Source organism: Cottoperca gobio, chromosome 8, assembly GCF_900634415.1.
Source record: "Cottoperca gobio chromosome 8, fCotGob3.1, whole genome shotgun sequence".
In the NCBI taxonomy this organism is placed as follows: Eukaryota; Metazoa; Chordata; class Actinopteri; order Perciformes; family Bovichtidae; genus Cottoperca; species Cottoperca gobio.
The window spans coordinates 22,843,054-22,860,748 of NC_041362.1; the positions used below are offsets into that span (position 1 = coordinate 22,843,054).

Consider the following 17,695-nt stretch of genomic DNA (forward strand, 5'->3'; position numbering starts at 1 on the left):
ACATTATGCAAAATATACATAAACACAGTAGCGGATGTTACATGGAGAGGAAGGGCTTGTCCTCACATGTGATTAGTGGATGTGTGTTTTCTTTTCCCCTCATTCAGTGCGACGTTTTATTTAAGTTGTAAGATGGCGACGGTGCATCTGAGGATCGGGGACCTAGTGTGGTGAGATAACCTTTAAACATTGTCCAACTACTCTGGCTCTGCTAAATGATCTTGCATTGCATAAAGTAGCGTTTTATTTGTTAGTTTAAGGTTAATGTTTCATGTTTGTGTTAACTGAAAGTAATTAGTGGACGTGTTCGGGTACTAGCTTAGTTGATGGTCAACCCAAACAAATTCCTAGCAAAGCTGACTCAGCCAGCAGCCGTCGTTAGCTGATAGCTAACTGATAAGGTACAGAAAAGGTTTAGACCGCATCAAGATACAAACCAGTCTTTTTAAAAAAATGATTCGAGTTTATTTGTCCAGCTTTGCCAAATACGCTTAGTTTTCAATGTTGTAGAAATACTGTAGTCAGTGTCGCGCTTTGCTAGCGCTGTAGCATAAGCGAATATCTAGCTAACTGTTACTGTAAGTAGCTTCACGCCTGCTCGTCTTCCGTGTTTACTGCGGCTCCTCTTTCTCTGCAAACATCTGCCGTTTATCTATATTGATTTAAGGGTTCACCTTAGAGTCTGTATCTGGTTCAATTTAACCCAGATAGATGACTTTGTCGTGTCGAATAACGTCAAACTCGTCGTCTCATGTTGACTTGTAGCTACACTTTGTGTTTCTCATAATGGTGTTCTTATTATGATTGATTGCGTAACTACAATACATAACGTTACTCACGAAACTGGAGCGTTGCCTTTTATATTAGCTCCACGCATTATTAAATATTATTGCAGTTGTTACAAAATCCTATTAATCGACACATTTCAGTAACATTATTACCAGCAGTTAAAGCAGCGATTATTTGTTTTCTCTTGTTACGTTTTGCCTAAAGCGGCTTTTAAAATCTTGTTTTTAAGCTTTGCCAGCTGTCTTGAATTGAACAAGACACAGGGCTACTACCACATTCACCTTTTAATATATGACTGGTTTGTAAGTGGGAGGTACAGTAATTAATTGACCTGAGTTGCTGTTGTATCCAAACGGTGCAAAATCATGTCTTGTGTCAAGAAGAAATATTTCTAAAACAGGTGAGGACATAATGGCAAACTAAGAGAGATGCTAAGTAGAATCCTATCACCACTGACTGAAAATGGGCTGCTGTTTTCACTCAATAACAATGCAATTGTAAAGTTTCTTTACCACACATATGCAGATGTATGTATGTATGTATGTATGTATGTATGTATGTATGTACATATAAAGATGCATAACATTGAGACCTTTTTTAAAAAATATATAAATGGCATCCTAGAAAAGTGTTTTAAAAGTGGATACAGATATAAATGATTGTATCTCTACATGAGTGCATTCCAGAGTTTGAGAGCCCTGACTGCAATAGCTTGATCCCCTCTGGTCACAAAATTGGACCTGAGCCAGCATTGGAATCATTCGATTCATAGAGCACGTTGTAGTGTGTCTCTGTACTAGCAAGGAAGATGTATACCAGTGCTAATGATATAACTCTTCTTTCAGGGGGAAGCTTGGTCGTTACCCACCATGGCCAGGGAAGGTAAGGAGTGAAAACATGCCAATGGCTGGTTCAAGGCAGCATAGAATGGTACATCTGCATGACAAATGTTATGCTAATATTGAACTACTGTATTTATTTACATTTCAGGTAGTAAGCCCTCCTAAGGACTTGAAAAAGCCCAGGGGCAAAAAATGTCATTTTGTGAAATTCTTTGGAACTGAAGACCAGTAAGTATGCCTCGTTAAGTTCCTGTTCGGACTGATTTTCCTTCTCTATCAAATATGAATCAAAGAGCTGTGTTTCTGTGTGCCTGTCCAGTGCCTGGATCAAAGTAGAACAACTGAAGCCCTACCATACCCACAAAGAGGAGATGATCAAGATAAATAAAGGGAAGCGCTTCCAGCAGGCAGTCGATGCAGTGGAAGACTTCCTAAAGAAAGCAAAGGGGAAAGAACAGGTGATGAGTTGTACTTTAACACACAATCCAGTAACTTTTATTCAGGTGGACACATGGTCTCTGTTAAGGCCATCTGCCCACCAGTAAGCATGCAGTCAACATTACATTACAATTCATTTAGCTGATGCTTTTGTCCAAAACCACGTACAAAAACAATCATGGAGATACAACTCCGAACAGCAAGAATCTTGTAAGTACAATAGCTTCAAATAGGTACAATCGTATAAGTGAACACTGTCTTCAAATAGCCAGTTTGAAGTGCAACAAGATAAGTGCAACATACATAAACAATAGAATACAAATTCAACTATTGGCTATAAATAAGCCAAACCAATACAAGTGCAACATACAAAGTACAGTTATTTAGTTTTCGTCATTCGCCGAGGTGCAGTCGAAACAGGTGAGTTTTCAGTCTGTGCCGGAAGGTGTGAAGACTGTCTGCTGTCCTCACATCAATGGGGAGGTCGTTCCACCATTTTGGAGCCAGGATAGCAAACAGGCGGGTTTTGTTTGAGGGAAATCTGGATCCCACTCGTAGTGAGGGAGTGGCGAGCCGATTGGTCGACGCAGAGCGAAGTGAACTCGCTGGGGTGTATGGTTCGACCATGGCCTGGATGTAGGAAGGGGCTGATCCATTCAAAGCACGGAGAAGCGGTGTAATGTGGGAGAACTTGGGTAGATTGAAGACCAGTCGGGCTGCTGCATTCTGGATGAGCTGTAGAGGTCGACTGGCACATGCAGGCAGTCCAGCGAGGAGGGAGTTGCAGTAGTCAAGGCGGGAGATGACAAGAGCCTGAACAAGAACCTGCGTCGCCTTCTGAGTCAGTAGGGATGTATCCTCCTGATGTTGTACAGAGTGTGTCTGCAGGAACGGGTTGTTGCAGCGACGTTGGGACCGAAGGACAGTTGGTTGTCCAGCGTCACACCCAGATTCCTTTCAGTCAGTCGGGGAAACAACAGAGGTGTCGATGATAATGGTAAGGTCTTGGATGGGAGAGCCCTTACCTGGAAGGAAAAGGAGCTTGGTCTTGTCAAGGTTGAGTTTCAAGTGATGTGCGGCCATCCACCGAGAGGTATCGGCTAGCAAGCCGAGATCCGTGCCTCCACCTGGGTTTCAGATCTGGGAAAAGACAGCATCAGTTGAGTGCGTAGCTGTGTTAGGAGAAACCATGAGAGTGAATGACAGAGCCAATTGAGTTGGTGTACAGTGAAAAGAGGAGGGGACCCAGGACGGAGCCCTGAGGTACCCCGGTGGTGAGTTGACAGGGGTCCGACAGAGCCCCTCTCCAAGTTACCCTGTAGGTGTGATCCTTTAGGTAGGATGCGAGCAGCGAGAGAGCAGAACCTGAGACTCCCAGTTCTTGGAGGGTGTAGAGGAGGATCTGGTGGTTCACTATGTCAAACGCAGCAGAAAGGTCCAGAAGGATGACAACAGAGGAGAGGGAGGCTGCTCTAGCAGCGTGGAGTTCCTCAGTGACAGCGAGGAGGGCAGTCTCAGTTGAGTGGCCCGCCTTGAAACCAGATTGGTGCAGCTCAAGACGGTTGTTCTGGTGAAGGTAAGACGAGAGTTGATTGAAGACTGCACGCTCAAGTGTTTTGGAAAGAAAAGAAAGAAGAGAGATAGGTCTGTAGTTGTTGACTTCAGAAGGATCGAGTGAGTGTTTCTTTAAGAAAGGGTTCACTCTTGCCTCCTTAAGATTGTTAGGAAAGCAACCAGTTGTTAAGGAGGTGTTGATGAGATGGGTGAGAAAAGGAAGGAGATCAGGAGCAATAGACTGGAGAAGGTGAGAGGGGATAGGGTCCAGAGGGCAGGTGGTAGGACGGGCAGAGGTAATGAGAGCTAGAACTGAATTCGAAGAGAGTGGAGAAAGACGTAAGAGTGGGGGGAAGTGATGTGGATGGTGAACAAATTATGTTAGTCTGCAAGTTGGAAAATAAAGAGCGTATGTCATCTGGCAAATCAGTTATCCCTTTAGCTCAGTGTACATGTAACCTGCTTATTTTAGAACCATCCTACATTCAAACTGTTGTCAGACTATTGAGAGCTGTCCTGGCATGAAAAAACAGCAGCACAAAATGATGAGCTGTGTTTTTTAACAGAACTCGGATGGCAAAGGAGACTCAAGGGGAAAGAAGACACCCAACAAGCCACTGAAAATACTGGAGGAGGATGATGAGGATCTCAGTGCCCTGAAGGACCCCTCTGAGAAGGTCAGTAGGACACTGACGAGTTAAAACTTTGTCCTGTCAAGCCATAAAAAGAGTTTTGCACACAGCAAAAGAGTGACTGGTAAAAGTGAAGCAAAGAGATGGATGCTAATTTACAGACAGTTAATGAGTTCTGAACCCCATTCTTCCCTCCTTGGTGCATTGAGCCATACACAGATCTTTGATTGTCTGTAGGAAATGTCAACGTGAGAATGTGATCTGGGCTCTCTAATTCTGTTCACCTTCAAAAACCAGATGTTAGCTTTCACTGCAAAAGCAATCTGATCAAATTGTCACCACTGAACCCTGCAGAGTGCATTTTACAGTTTTAGAGTGATGGTCTGCTAAATTAAGTATTTGTGGCATCAGAATGGCAAAAACAGGTACAACTTTACCTTGTTGAGTCTGCATCTCGTCAATTGTAAAGCTTGGTGTATGGCTTACTTTTGCCGCCTGACATTTTGTCAAATCTGGGTTGAGTGAAAGAAAAAGAATACGATCGCTATTGATGGTAGTTTGCTTTTAAAAATGCCAGATTTGTGCAGAATGTCCCGTGGCGATTCTGTCCGTGTCATATAGTAGAAAGGCGGCATAACAGAATGTGTACCATTCTCTCCTTTCTCAGAGATAACTTCTCAGAGTCTGCCAGAAGTAGGGATATGCCACACATCCAAATATTGTAGGAAAAACGGAAAGATCATACAAGATACAAGATTACGATATGTACAATGCATCTTGCAAAGCTAAGTGCCGGAAGCCAGTTTGGGCCACTGACCGGCTTGTGCCCATGCTTGTCAACACGTAAATTTATCTCATGTTCACACAAACCTAAAAGATCATCAATAGCTGAATAATATCTCTGCCAATAATTCCGTGCTGTCCCACAACCAATTAATTGAGGCCAGTCCCGCAGTTACTTTTTTGTTGCAGTTTGTAAACCGGGTGTCTGCCGTTAATAAAAGTCTTATTCAGTATTGAACTCGGTGTCCTCAATTGCCCTCATCTCTGTCCTGTTTCTTCACGTTTTAGTTCTACATTCTACTGTATTTTCCGTTTGGTTTCTGAAGTGGAGCATGATAATTATCATCAGTGATATGTATTCAGTGTGTGGTTTGCCTTACCTGCCTGTCATTCAAGTTCTTGGATCAAGTTCTCTTCATAAACCTGGAGTTTCCACCTTCAAGCAGAGGCTGTGGAGCTCATGTTGTCACAATACCACATGTCTGACATCGACTCACCCAAATTACAATAAACGTATCTTCTCTTTTACCTCTAGTGGTATCTCTCCATGCAGATCAGTTTGATTTTATCTGTCCAGGTTTTGAGATATGTCTGTCTGAGATTTCTGTCTCCATTCCAATACAGAGGAGGTGAATGGAATTTTTACTTATGATTCTCAACACTGTCTACTAGAGTGTGACAGAAAAACATCCCTCACTACTGCAGACATGCACCTCTACAAATTCACCCTTTGATTTTAGAAGGTGAAAATGTGTCTCTCTCCTCCTTAAGGACTTAACTGACTCTGACCCCGAGCCGTCCACTCTTGAGAGGCTGGGGGCTGGACCTGGCTCAGGATTCAAATGGGAAAGCAGTGTAGGTGAACCCCCCTCTTCCCAACAAGCCTGCCCTTGCCTTGCTGTTCTTCTACCTGACCTTAAGCTTTGGCTTTAATCACCAGCAACTGCAGACCTTTCCCTTCTGACCTGTGTGGTGCTCACTCTTGACTACTGAAACTGTTTGTTTTTGTTTGTTTGTTTGCTGTTGAGATGGTCACCAACTCTGCATGTGGAGGCTCAAAAGGAGGCTGAGGTTTGATTCAGTTGACCCAGAAATGTGTGATGATCTTCTTCTAGAATGTAATGAAAGCCAACCTGTTCCTCAGGAGCAGGAGTTGATGACCACTCTGAATGTATTGCTCCGAAGCATGCGTGTGAAAACGACACACCCCAAATAAAAGTTGAGTCATGAACTGCTAATCCATATGTCGGTGGAAACATTTTCCCAAATGTGAAAAATGGCGAGTTTGCTGCTGCAGGTCCGGAGCAACAACTTTGGAATTCTACAAAAGACATATAGGACACAGTGATTGTGTATCCCCCTGATTTGTAACTTTTTTGAATGTAGTTTGTGTCAGCCAGTCCACCAGCTGCGGCTGCCCTCAGCCTTCTTTATGGTGATTTGTGAAGAGAAATGGGTAATTTCCTTGTTTCACTTGTCATTCTCTTGATTTCCTCTATAATACTGCAACATATTGAATACAATATATGCCTGTTGGAAATTTTGATCATCATATTTTATTGCTTTCAGAAACCTAAACGACAGCAAAGATTTATTTTTGTTTGCACGACAAAATGGGACCGTGAAGGCTAACTCGTCGTACTGTTTCCACTTGCATGGAGAGAATCAGTCTGGCTTAATTGAGGTGTACTGTATCTGCAGCATTGAAATCAAAAGTCAAAGTTTCAGAGGAGCCATTCTGTTACAGATAAACTGCAAAATAAATGTCAGTACTCTTTGATTTGCTAACACTTTATGCTTTCATTACCTTTTTACTTCCTGGCTGGGGGATGTTATCTGGTGTGAGTAAAAGTCAACCAATGTGGCTCACATGCTGATGTTTGTGTACAGGGTGCTCACTGAATATAGAGTTTCTGCTCTATTGTAAAGTCTAAAGGCAGCATTTTAAAAGTAATCCAGGAGCATTTTAATTAGTTTCATCATTAACACTCCGGGTCAAAATGGATGGAATCACTCCTAAATTTGTTAGCAGACAGTCGTGGCCGTTTGTAAAAGGCCCACGATGGGAGCCCTGATGTGTCAGCATGGTAGACTAAATGTTCTGTCAGGTCAGTACACATGCAAAGAGAACGCAGTCACAATGAACTCTTACTCTGTTGCAGCCTGTGAAGGACGACCCACATTTCCATCACTTTCTCCTCAGCCAGTCTGAGAAGGTAAGAGGCAGCACCCACATCCGATAATACTTCTTCTCTCTTTTTTCCTGCTTTTTGTTTTTGGTTTCCTGACAAAGGCAGTGTATTTGGATCATTCCATCCTTCCTTACCCTTCACAAACAAACTGCAACTGTTTACCAGAGGGAACTCAAATACACTGAAGCCTTTCCTTTAAAAGAAACCAACAAAATAGACTGTTTCGTTCTGAAGAATGAGCTGGCACAAATCTATTCAAACCTTTTTAATTGAACAAGTGTACCAGTATGAGTAGTTTATGATTTTCATGTTTAATCGTCATGTGTGTAAAGGCCTTTTAGTGACGCACCAATCGAATACAACAACTCTATACACACCATATCGCCACAGATACTGAGCTGGTGTCGCCTAGATGTGACTGATCTGCCTTAAAAGCTGTTTGTTAGTAACTGTTGTTTTATCAAATATTTACGAGATAATCTTGTAATTGCATCGTTTAGTTTTTTACTTAAAATATAGTGAATCTGATATGAACTTGGCATTGTGGTGTGGCTTGTGTGTAGTTAATTGTTCACCTCTCTGTCCACAGCCAATCTCATCAATGGAACCCATAAGCAAGCGCTTGAAGATCATTGAAGAGGTAAAGTAACTAGTGAATTAAAAAATAAGATAAAAAATGTTCCCGCTAATATTGATTTACTTTGATATTAATTTTAACTTCTACAATTAGTGTTTTCAATAACCAAATTCAGGAATACATTTGCTTTGATAAACAAAGCAAAGCTGGGTACGGGTTCACTTTCTCTTCAGTATGAAATTGAAGGTGTTGCTTTTGATTGCAGGACACAGGGTCAACATCTATCCAAGCAGCCGACAGCACAGCCATCAATGGCAGCATCACACCCACAGATAAAAGGTATTCACACGTCCTCTCTGCAGCATTAAGAAAACCATTATCAAAATTACCAAAAGCACAGATCACAAGCTGAACGCCTAGGATTACTATAATTGATGTTATTGCTAATCTTAATGGTCTCTTCTTTTAGCTAACACAGGCGTATGAAACGATTCTTTCAGTGTTGCTCATGTTTGTTCTTGTTGCACTTTGTCCTTCAGGATAGGGTTCCTGGGTCTGGGGCTGATGGGGAGCGGTATAGTTTCTAACCTGTTGAAAATGGGTCATGTTGTCACAGTGTGGAACCGCACAGCAGAAAAGGTACTGTCATGCAACAGTCACTGTCTCATTACCTGCTGCTGTGTTTGACTGGCTGGTAAAAATATATTTCATTTGAAACTTCTAATAATCTTTTTCACCGATTCAAATTTGACCACTTGCATGTTATGAATGAGGTCAAATAGTTTCTGAGAAAAATGACCTTTAAGTGAGTATCACTAAGTATTATAGACTTCTAGTCATTCCGCCAGTGCGGCACACTATAAATGAAGAGGTTCAATCACAGAGCAGTTACTGTAGCTTTCATTTTCCAGCTAATGAGAGAGTTGGTTCATGCCAGGCTGTAGAGAGGATAACTTCTACTGGAAGAGGAAAACCCAGTCAGTCTTATTGATGTAGCCCAAAAACTAAACGGCCTTTAACAAGCAAAAAAAGGCAGAAGCCTCAGGGCAGACAGATGTTTTAATATAGAATGGACCCAAGTAACAGTTTTAGTATTATAATAGGAGAAAGTGAATCGCAATATAAAGTAGATAAAGTACATATTGCCGAAGAGATATTTTGGTGCAAGTTAAATAGTTTGGAAGTATTTGGAGTGAAATATGTGGATCATAGAAAAACTTAAGCAAGATGGCTCCAAACACAGACAGAACCCAAGAACACCTCAGTTGCACGAACACGCTGGGAAGAGACACAGACACACGAGCAAGAAATGTTGGATTGAAACACACAAGATGTGTGGGTACTGATTTAAAAAAAATCACTTTAGAATCTGTTTTGATTTTAGAGTTTCTCAAAAATGAGGCATTGAACAATTCTGCAATAAAATGTTACCAACCGGCATTACAGATGTGGTAGGCTACATATGTTGGCAAACCATAGAGGTCTCATGTTTTGGCATGCTGCTGATGATGGACTTTGCCCCGTTCCTGTGTTCCAGTGTGACCTGTTCATCCAGGAGGGGGCCAGATTGGGCCGGACTCCTGCGGAGGTGGCTTCCATGTGTGATATCACTTTCTCCTGCGTCTCTGACCCAAAGGCTGCCAGGGATGTGAGTACCATCTCAACTCAGTAAATGGCTTACTGTGGAAGTATGAATCACTGGTTTAGAGGTTTAACAACAATCTGTGCATTTGTTTTTGTTGCTCTGCAGTTGGTGTTGGGACCCAGTGGAGTGCTGCAGGGAATCAGGCCAGGCAAATGCTACGTAGAGATGTCCACTGTAGACCCAGAGACCATCACTGAACTCTCACAGGTATACACCGACGCAACACATCCACACTATTGTAGCCACAATTCTCCAAAAGTCTTAACCTTATTGTAAGTACTCTGTAAAAAATGATGCGTTAATAAAAACAAGCATGACGTTTAAATCTTTTTACCATCCGGAACTATTCCAAACAAGCACAATGATTGTGGCTTTGCTTCTCCATCTGAAATGTATACAGTAGTAGCAGTTATCATCATTGGTGTTGTACAAGTATTTCTGTATTCAATGTTTGAATGTAAGGTGATTACATCACGGGGTGGTCGTTTTCTGGAGTCTCCAGTGGCAGGAAGCCAGCAGCTCTCCAACGATGGGATGCTGGTCATCCTGGCCGCTGGCGACAGGACCGTCTACGAGGATTGCAGCAGCTGCTTCCAGGCCATGGGCAAGACCTCCTTCTTCCTGGGTATGTAGTGTGTACGGATACAAGTCAGCTGGCATCTCCGCATGACTCATGCTCTGGGTTTACTGTTGGATACCCGCACTAGTTTTAACAGAGATCAACATGAACACAAACAACTTCTTGGACATTTCTTGGCTCTGTGCAGTTGCCAGGCAACCAGCAGAGATTCCAGAGTTATGTTTCTCTGCCAAAAAAAAGCCTGGCTCATAACCTTTTGTAAAATGGTGATTTGTAATTTTTACTCATTAAAAAACCCAAATGTTTGCACGGGTTAAAACATGTTAACGTTTCGAGGTGCTGGTAGGTGAATTGTGTTACCGTGGACACAGCCAGGCAGCTGTTTCTGCCTGTTTCAGGTCTTTGCACAAAGCAAAGATTGTCATTTCTGTGTGGCGACTGTCGTATTTCCTACTTTATTGTAATTTACTGTATTTACAAATGCGTGTGTATGTGTTTCCAGGTGAAGCAGGTAACGCAGCGAGGATGATGCTGATCCTCAACATGGTGCAGGGCAGCTTCATGGCCACCATTGCAGAGGGACTTACCCTGGCGCAGGCCACAGGCCAATCACAGCAGACCTTCCTGGACATCCTGTGCCAGGGCCAGATGGCGAGCACCTTTGTGGACCAGAAATGCCAAAGTATGTCCTCACAAAATAAGTTTTACGTCATTTGTTTACTGACTTACCTAAACCTTGCTCACTGGTTGTCTTGTATTACCTGTATTTAACTTGGTAACAATATCTTAAATGGTAAAGTTTTGAGTTTGTGGCTATAGAACAGTGGTTACATGAACAGTATCGGACAATTACTAACAAACATTTGTGAAATATGTTTGAAGTTAGGCTCATAACCTTTCTTTCTGCCTCATTCAGATATTTTACAGGGCAACTTTAAGCCAGACTACTATTTGAAACATATTCAGAAGGACCTGAGGCTCGCTATCTCTATGGGCGACATGGCCAACCATCCAACCCCAATGGCTGCTGCTGCCAATGAGGTACAATTTACCTGTTGTCTTCAGTATAATTCATTCCAAAGTAGTAATTCCATCAGTGTTCCAACCGTTTTAAAGCAAAAAGGCCAAACATTTGCCCATTCTCTAATGTGAGGATTAGTGACTTGTTCTGACAACATAAGACATTTGAAGGTGGGAGTTGTGCTGGGCCTCTTTTCTTTTACCATTTTCTAATGTTCTGTCGGCTGATTTGATTAATTCAGAAAATAATTGGTAGATTGTTTTGTTTTGGCAGTGTACAGAAAATGCCTAATTTACCCCATAACAAGTAATACTGCATCCTTTCAAACAAATGAATAAATGCTAAAATAACAATAGAAGTGAAACATACAACTGAACATTTGTTTCCTGCTGTTCCTTTGCAGGTCTACAAGAGGGCTAAGGCACTGGACCAGTCAGACAATGATATTTCTGCTGTCTACAGAGCCTACATTCACTAGAGCGAGGGGTGACCTTTCCTCTGGACCACACAGTCTTTAGTCCCTTCTTATTGCTCCCTTGTCATGTAATGAGTTTTTTCTTTTTTTTTTTTTTTTTTATTCTGGTTGTATTTTATTTTGCCACATCGCCCGCCATGTTAGCTGCCCACAAGTCATGGGATTGTTATTCCTTTGTTCATTGCACTGACTGTACTGGGGGAAATATGCTGTAAGAGGTTGTACTACTGCAGTTTGTCTGGTTTCTGACCGCTGAAATATGGTAGAAGAAATGCAGGGTGAGGATGTTGGGTCCAGTGCCACTGAAGGGCAGGGTGTATAGCTGCAGTCAGATAAAATGCTGTCAGGTTTTGTGGATGCATAAACCCTAAAGGTGATTTTTTTTTTTTTTTTTTTTTTTTTTTTTTTTTTTCTCCTCCCATGTGCAAATGATGAGTATATTTAATTGAGTGTGATCTTTGCTTTTCTTTTTAAATGTCCAGAATTCCATGAGAGAAAACACCAAGAACATGCCACTGCATTGCCTTAATATTGTAACCCCTTGAGTCTTTCAACTATAGTATTTATTTATGTTTCTTTCTAGGTGCAGTTTGGCCATGGCTTGTTTCTATATTTGAAGAGATGATGTATGCATTTACGTTGGCGTTAATGATCTTTCTTGAACAGGTTAAGGACAGAGCAACCGATGTGTTGAGGCCTTAAAATGCAGTAATAATTGATATTTCTCATCAAGACTTGAGATTTCCACATTTGAAACCCTTAATTTTTGTGTTTTGGAAGAGTTCTTATTTACACATTTTCCTTTTTATTTAATATATTATACTCTGAAACAAGATAAATTCCACTTTTTGAGTTGCTTTTTAATAGAACGACATAAAAATCCCCAATGTCAACCCTAACCCTTTTGTGGTAGTTGGAGATAAAAGATTGTGGCTGTTTTCAAGGCCAATTTTAGACTCATGGGACACAAGTACACGATTAACAACCAAACTAATGAAACTGTTTCAAGTTGGTTAGTAGTTGGAAAGTTTAATTACTTTCAAGAACTGAAACTTATAGCTGTAGAATAAATCCAACATGTTCACCCCCCATGGTCACATGATTGGGATGATCTTAACTATGTAATAGAGGTCTTCACAAGTTTACACTTGGAAAATGTCTTCATCACTAAGTTTGTCCATCAGAGAGCACTGTAAAATGTGCCGCTCACTGCATATATTAAAAACAAATTTAAAGGGTTTAAATGGCAGCGAAAGTTCTGATAATGTAGTACTCTGGTATGTGCATCAATATGTCAATACTTATCAATTCTGATTTATAATTTAAATGAACTTTGCTGTGCAGGAAGGGGGTCATGTATTTTTTCCAGTGTATTTGCTTGTTTATTCTGGAACCACCGCCTTCTAGATCAGGTTCAATTACCTCTGCCAAAGACATTTATTTTTCAGCAGAAAACTTGGGATGTTGTATGTGCCAGAGAAGAATCCATTAACTTATGAGAGCATCTGAATCACAGGTGGATACTCAAATAATTTTTCACTTTAGTGAACACTGCAAGATGGGGCATGTCCTTGGCAGATCATTGCCTCCATATCAATAGGGTGTCTTTTTGAAAATGAATCAATGCACATTAGGATAGGGTACTTTTTTTAGGGTCCGTTTTGGACCTGTGAAGACCTCTACTACAGCTTACGCAAACACATACCCTACATAAGTATGCAGATACAAATGACAATGTTCAACCTATGCAAAAGAAACATGGCATGGTTGTGCTTACTCAACCAGAGGTGAGAAGGTGGAACAGCCCAGTTCTTAAATCTCTTGGTGTGTGTGTGGAGCGTGCTTTGTTCCACCACTAAAAACTGATCCAACTCAATCATAGCATATTTGCTGAGCAAGTTTTGGGTTTTATGCAGTGTTAAGTTTCGGTCTGATTTAACCAATTTCACAACAACTCCATGGGGCAAGAAGGATATTGGTATTATTTATGGCTTCTTATCTATCACACATGGTGTCAGGAAGTAAATGCAGAGATGGGTGAATTGAGATGGCAAATATGTCAGCAAATCTATATCCTCATAAGAAGGAGCACATCACTAGTTAACCCCACTGTCTCTCACCATCTGGGATGTGTTTAAACACGAGCATGCTGTAGCAGCAAGCTGCTATAACCCATGATAATAATAATATTCTGCTTGTCAAACAAATGCTTAAGGTTTTTGATTTAGATGCCCCTTCCACACTCGAGAGTAAGAGAGTGGAACTCGAGATCAGCTTTTAGAAGACAGATGTAAATAGCACATTAGGTTGCGTAGGCTCTCTTTTATATCTACAATAACCGGGAGTAATGGAAAAACTACTTTTGATTTTGACTACAGAGTGACTGTCTAACATCTTTGTGTCTTAATACTGTAGATTGTTCAGTTCAAGTGTAAATGATTTATTAATATGTGGTTTATATAATCAGGCTTATTGCATTGAAATAATGACTTGGATCCTGTTAAAGGAAGGAGGGTGTAACTTTGATTTTGGGGAATATTTATGATTTTGTGTACATGTGGAAGTATCAAGACTTTTGTGCTGTTTAATAAATCCTCTCCTGATTACTGACATGTATGTATGTTTAATCACTGATCCCGTGTTATCAGGAGGTTCAATCCCAAATTTCCATGAGCAAGACAATGAACCCGAAGTGACTGACTGAGTGTGATCGGATGAATAAGAAACTAATTGTAAAGCGCTTTGTCCAGTAAAGTAGAAAAGCTCTATATAAATGCAGTCCATTTACCATCCTATTTGGACTGTTTATTCGATTAGATATCTAATGTTTGCAGTTTGTGGAATTAATGTGGAGTCGGTGTGTAGATATTCAAAGACTATGTCGGGCTCCGTAGTTTTCTCTGGTCCTCTCCCAAATCTAACTAGTGATGACATGTTTAGCCGCATGTCCTCATTCCGTCGCTGGCTCTCATGGTGGTGTCCAGATAATGATATGGGCTTCGTAGATAATTGGCGGACTTTCTGGGGAACTCCTGGTCGGATTAGGAGTGGCACCATCCATCCTACTTTGGCGGGAGCAGATCTCATATCTAATAATATTACAAAGTTTATTAGTGGACCTAATCCATGACAACCCAGAGTTGAGACCAGGAGACAGCGTTGCAGTCTTACACACTTCTCTGTGCTTCTTTCCACGCAGTCATCCACTCAAACCCCCGCAGTGACTGTGTCTGCCCCACGACCACTGAAATTAATAAAATTAATGGTTAACAGAAGAGGAGTTATACATGAAAACCTGATAAAAATGAATACCACCGCTGCAAAAGTGCAACTAAATAGAAACATTAAATGGGGGCTATTAAACATCAGATCTTTGTCATCAAAATCTTGACTAGTAAATGATTTAATATCAGATTGATTTATTTTGTCTCACTGAAACCTGGCTGAGACATGAAGAATATGTCAGTCTAAATGAATCTACTCCACCTGGTCATATTAATACTCACATTCCTCGAGGTACTGGCCGAGGAGGTGGAGCTGCAGCCATATTCAACTCAAACCTCTTAATCAATCGTAAACCTAAACTAAACTATAACTCGTTTGAAAGCCTTGTTCTTACGCTTTCAAACCCAACATGGAAAACAATAAAGCCAGTTTTATTTGTTACTGTGTACCGCCCTCCTGGTCCGTATTCTGAATTTCTATCTGAATACTCGGAAGTTTTATCAAGTTTAGTCCTTAAAACAGATAAAGTAATTATTGTAGGTGACTTTAATAATCATGTGGATGTTGATAATGACAGCCTTAATAATGCATTTATCTCAATATTAGATTCAATTGGGTTCAGTCAAAATGTACATGAACCAACTCACTGTTTAAACCACACTCTGGACCTTGTTCTGGGATATGGTGTTGAAATTGAAAGTTTATCAGTGTGTCCACATAATCCTCTTTTATCAGACCATTTTTTAATAACTTTTGAAGTCCTGTTACTGGACTACAAGCCAGTAGGCAAAATATCCTACGCTCGATGTTTATCTGAAAGTGCTGTGACTAAATTTAAGGAAGTGATTCCATCAGCACTTAATTCAATACCAGGACTCAATACCAATATAACAGAGGACTCCAATGCTAACTTTAGTCCCTCCCAAATTAATCATCTTGTTGATAGTGCTGCAGCCTCACTGCCAATAACACTCGACTCTGTCGCTCCTCTAAAGAAGAAGATCATAAAACAGAAAAAGAAAGCTCCATGGCTTAATTTACAAATCCACAAACTAAAACAAAAGTTGAGAAATCTTGAAAGTCAATGGTGTTCCACTAAACTGGAAGAATCTCGTTTAGTCTGGTTAGATCATCTTAAAACGTATAAGAAGGTTCTCCGTAATGACAGAGCAGCTTATTACTCTTCCTTCATAGAAGAAAATAAGAACAACCCCAGGTTTCTTTTCAGCACTGTAGCCAGGCTGACAGAGAGCCACAGCTCTACAGAGCCTTCTGTTCCTATATCTCTCAGTAGTGACGACTTCATGAGTTTCTTTAACGATAAAATTATAATTATTAGAGACAAAATTAATCTCCTCCTGACCTCAATTGGTAATGACTTAACTTCAACCTCTGGAACCTTAAAAACATCTGTAACTCCTGAAATATATCTAGACAGTTTCACTCCAATCAACTTTAACCAACTAACTTCAACAATCTCATCGTCTAAACCATCAACCTGTCTTTTAGACCCGATTCCAACTAAACTGTTTAAATAAGTTTTACCCTTAATTAACACCTTGTTATTAAATATGATCAACCTGTCTCTATTATCTGGCTACGCACCACAATCCTTTAAAGTAGCTGTAATAAAACCACTTCTTAAAAAGCCTAGTCTTGATCCAGAGGTTTTAGCCAACTATAGGCCGATATCTAACCTACCCTTTCTCGCTAAGATCCTTGAGAAAGCAGTTGCAAAACAGTTGTGTGATTTCTTTTACATAATAATAATTTCTTTTAGGTTTTTCAATCTGGATTTAGAGTTCATCATAGCACAGAGACGACACTGGTGAAAATTACCAATACTGTTGATCAGGACATTCTACTACAGAGACTGGAACATTGTATTGGCATCAAAGGAATCGCACTAAGCTGGTTCAAGTCCTATTTATCTGAGCGATCTCAGTTTGTATGTGTTAACGATGAATCCTCCATGACAGCCAAAGTCAATCATGGAGTCCCGCAAGGTTCTGTACTTGGACCTATTCTATTCACTTTATATATGCTTCCTTTAGGCAATAATATCAGGAACCACTCTATAAACTTTCATTGTTATGTGGATGATACCCAATTATATCTATCAATTAAACCAGATGAAACTTAATAAAAAATAAAAAATAAGCTAAACTTCAAGCATGGATTAAGGACATTACAACTTGGATGTCTAGCAACTTTTTGATGTTAAACACAGACAAAACTGAAGTTATTATACTTGGCCCTAAATGCCTCCGCAATGCATTTTCTAATCACATAGTTGATGGTTGGCTGGATGGCATTAACTTGGCCTCCAGCACCACTGTAAGGAATCTCTGCATTCTCTTTGATCAAGATTTGTCTTTTAACTCCCACATAAAACAAATCTCAAGGACTGCCTTCTTTCATCTATGTAACATTGCAAAAATAAGACACATCCTGTCTCAAAATGATGTAGAAAAACTAGTCCATGCATTTGTTACTTCAAGGCTGGATTACTGCAACTCATTGTTATCAGGTTGTCCCAAAAAGTCGCTTAAGACTCTTCAGTTGATCCAAAATGCTGCGGCACATGTATTGACAAGAACTAGGAAACAGGATCATATTACTCCTGTATTAGCTGCTCTGTACTGGCTCCTGGTAAAATACAGACTATAATTCAAAATGCTTCTCCTGATTTACAAAGCAATTATTGGTCAGGCTGCTGTTTATCTTAAATATCTCATAGTAGTTTATAACCCAACCCAGAATGCAGGGTTACAGGGTGTGTGTTTGGGAGGCAGACACCCTCTCCACATTTAAGAGCAGGCTAAAGACTTTCCTCTTTGATAAAGCTTATAGTTAGGGCTGGCTCTGGCTTGCCTTGGACCAGCCCCTAGTTATGCTGCTATAGGCTTAGACTGCCGGAGGACACCTCTCTCCTCTCTCCC

The 17,695-nt window shown here is 40.6% G+C and overlaps 1 protein-coding gene across 2 annotated transcripts; it reads left to right on the top strand.

The window, feature by feature from the left end:
- The first annotated feature begins 42 nt into the window (after positions 1 to 42).
- Positions 43 to 14,138, top strand: glyr1 (glyoxylate reductase 1 homolog (Arabidopsis)). Of its 2 annotated transcripts, XM_029437375.1 has the most exons (16): positions 43 to 170; positions 1,635 to 1,671; positions 1,780 to 1,859; positions 1,951 to 2,089; positions 4,190 to 4,300; positions 5,810 to 5,893; positions 7,201 to 7,254; positions 7,820 to 7,870; positions 8,073 to 8,146; positions 8,347 to 8,446; positions 9,345 to 9,455; positions 9,558 to 9,659; positions 9,915 to 10,077; positions 10,535 to 10,714; positions 10,949 to 11,073; positions 11,457 to 14,138. In XM_029437375.1, the coding sequence occupies exons 1-16, from the start codon at positions 133 to 135 to the stop codon at positions 11,529 to 11,531; spliced, it is 1,524 nt and encodes a 507-aa protein (XP_029293235.1). In that variant the 5' UTR covers positions 43 to 132; the 3' UTR covers positions 11,532 to 14,138. The 2 variants fall into 2 exon arrangements, with proteins under 2 accessions (XP_029293235.1, XP_029293236.1); XM_029437376.1 differs by lacking the exon at positions 5,810 to 5,893.
- The last annotated feature ends 3,557 nt before the right edge of the window (positions 14,139 to 17,695 follow it).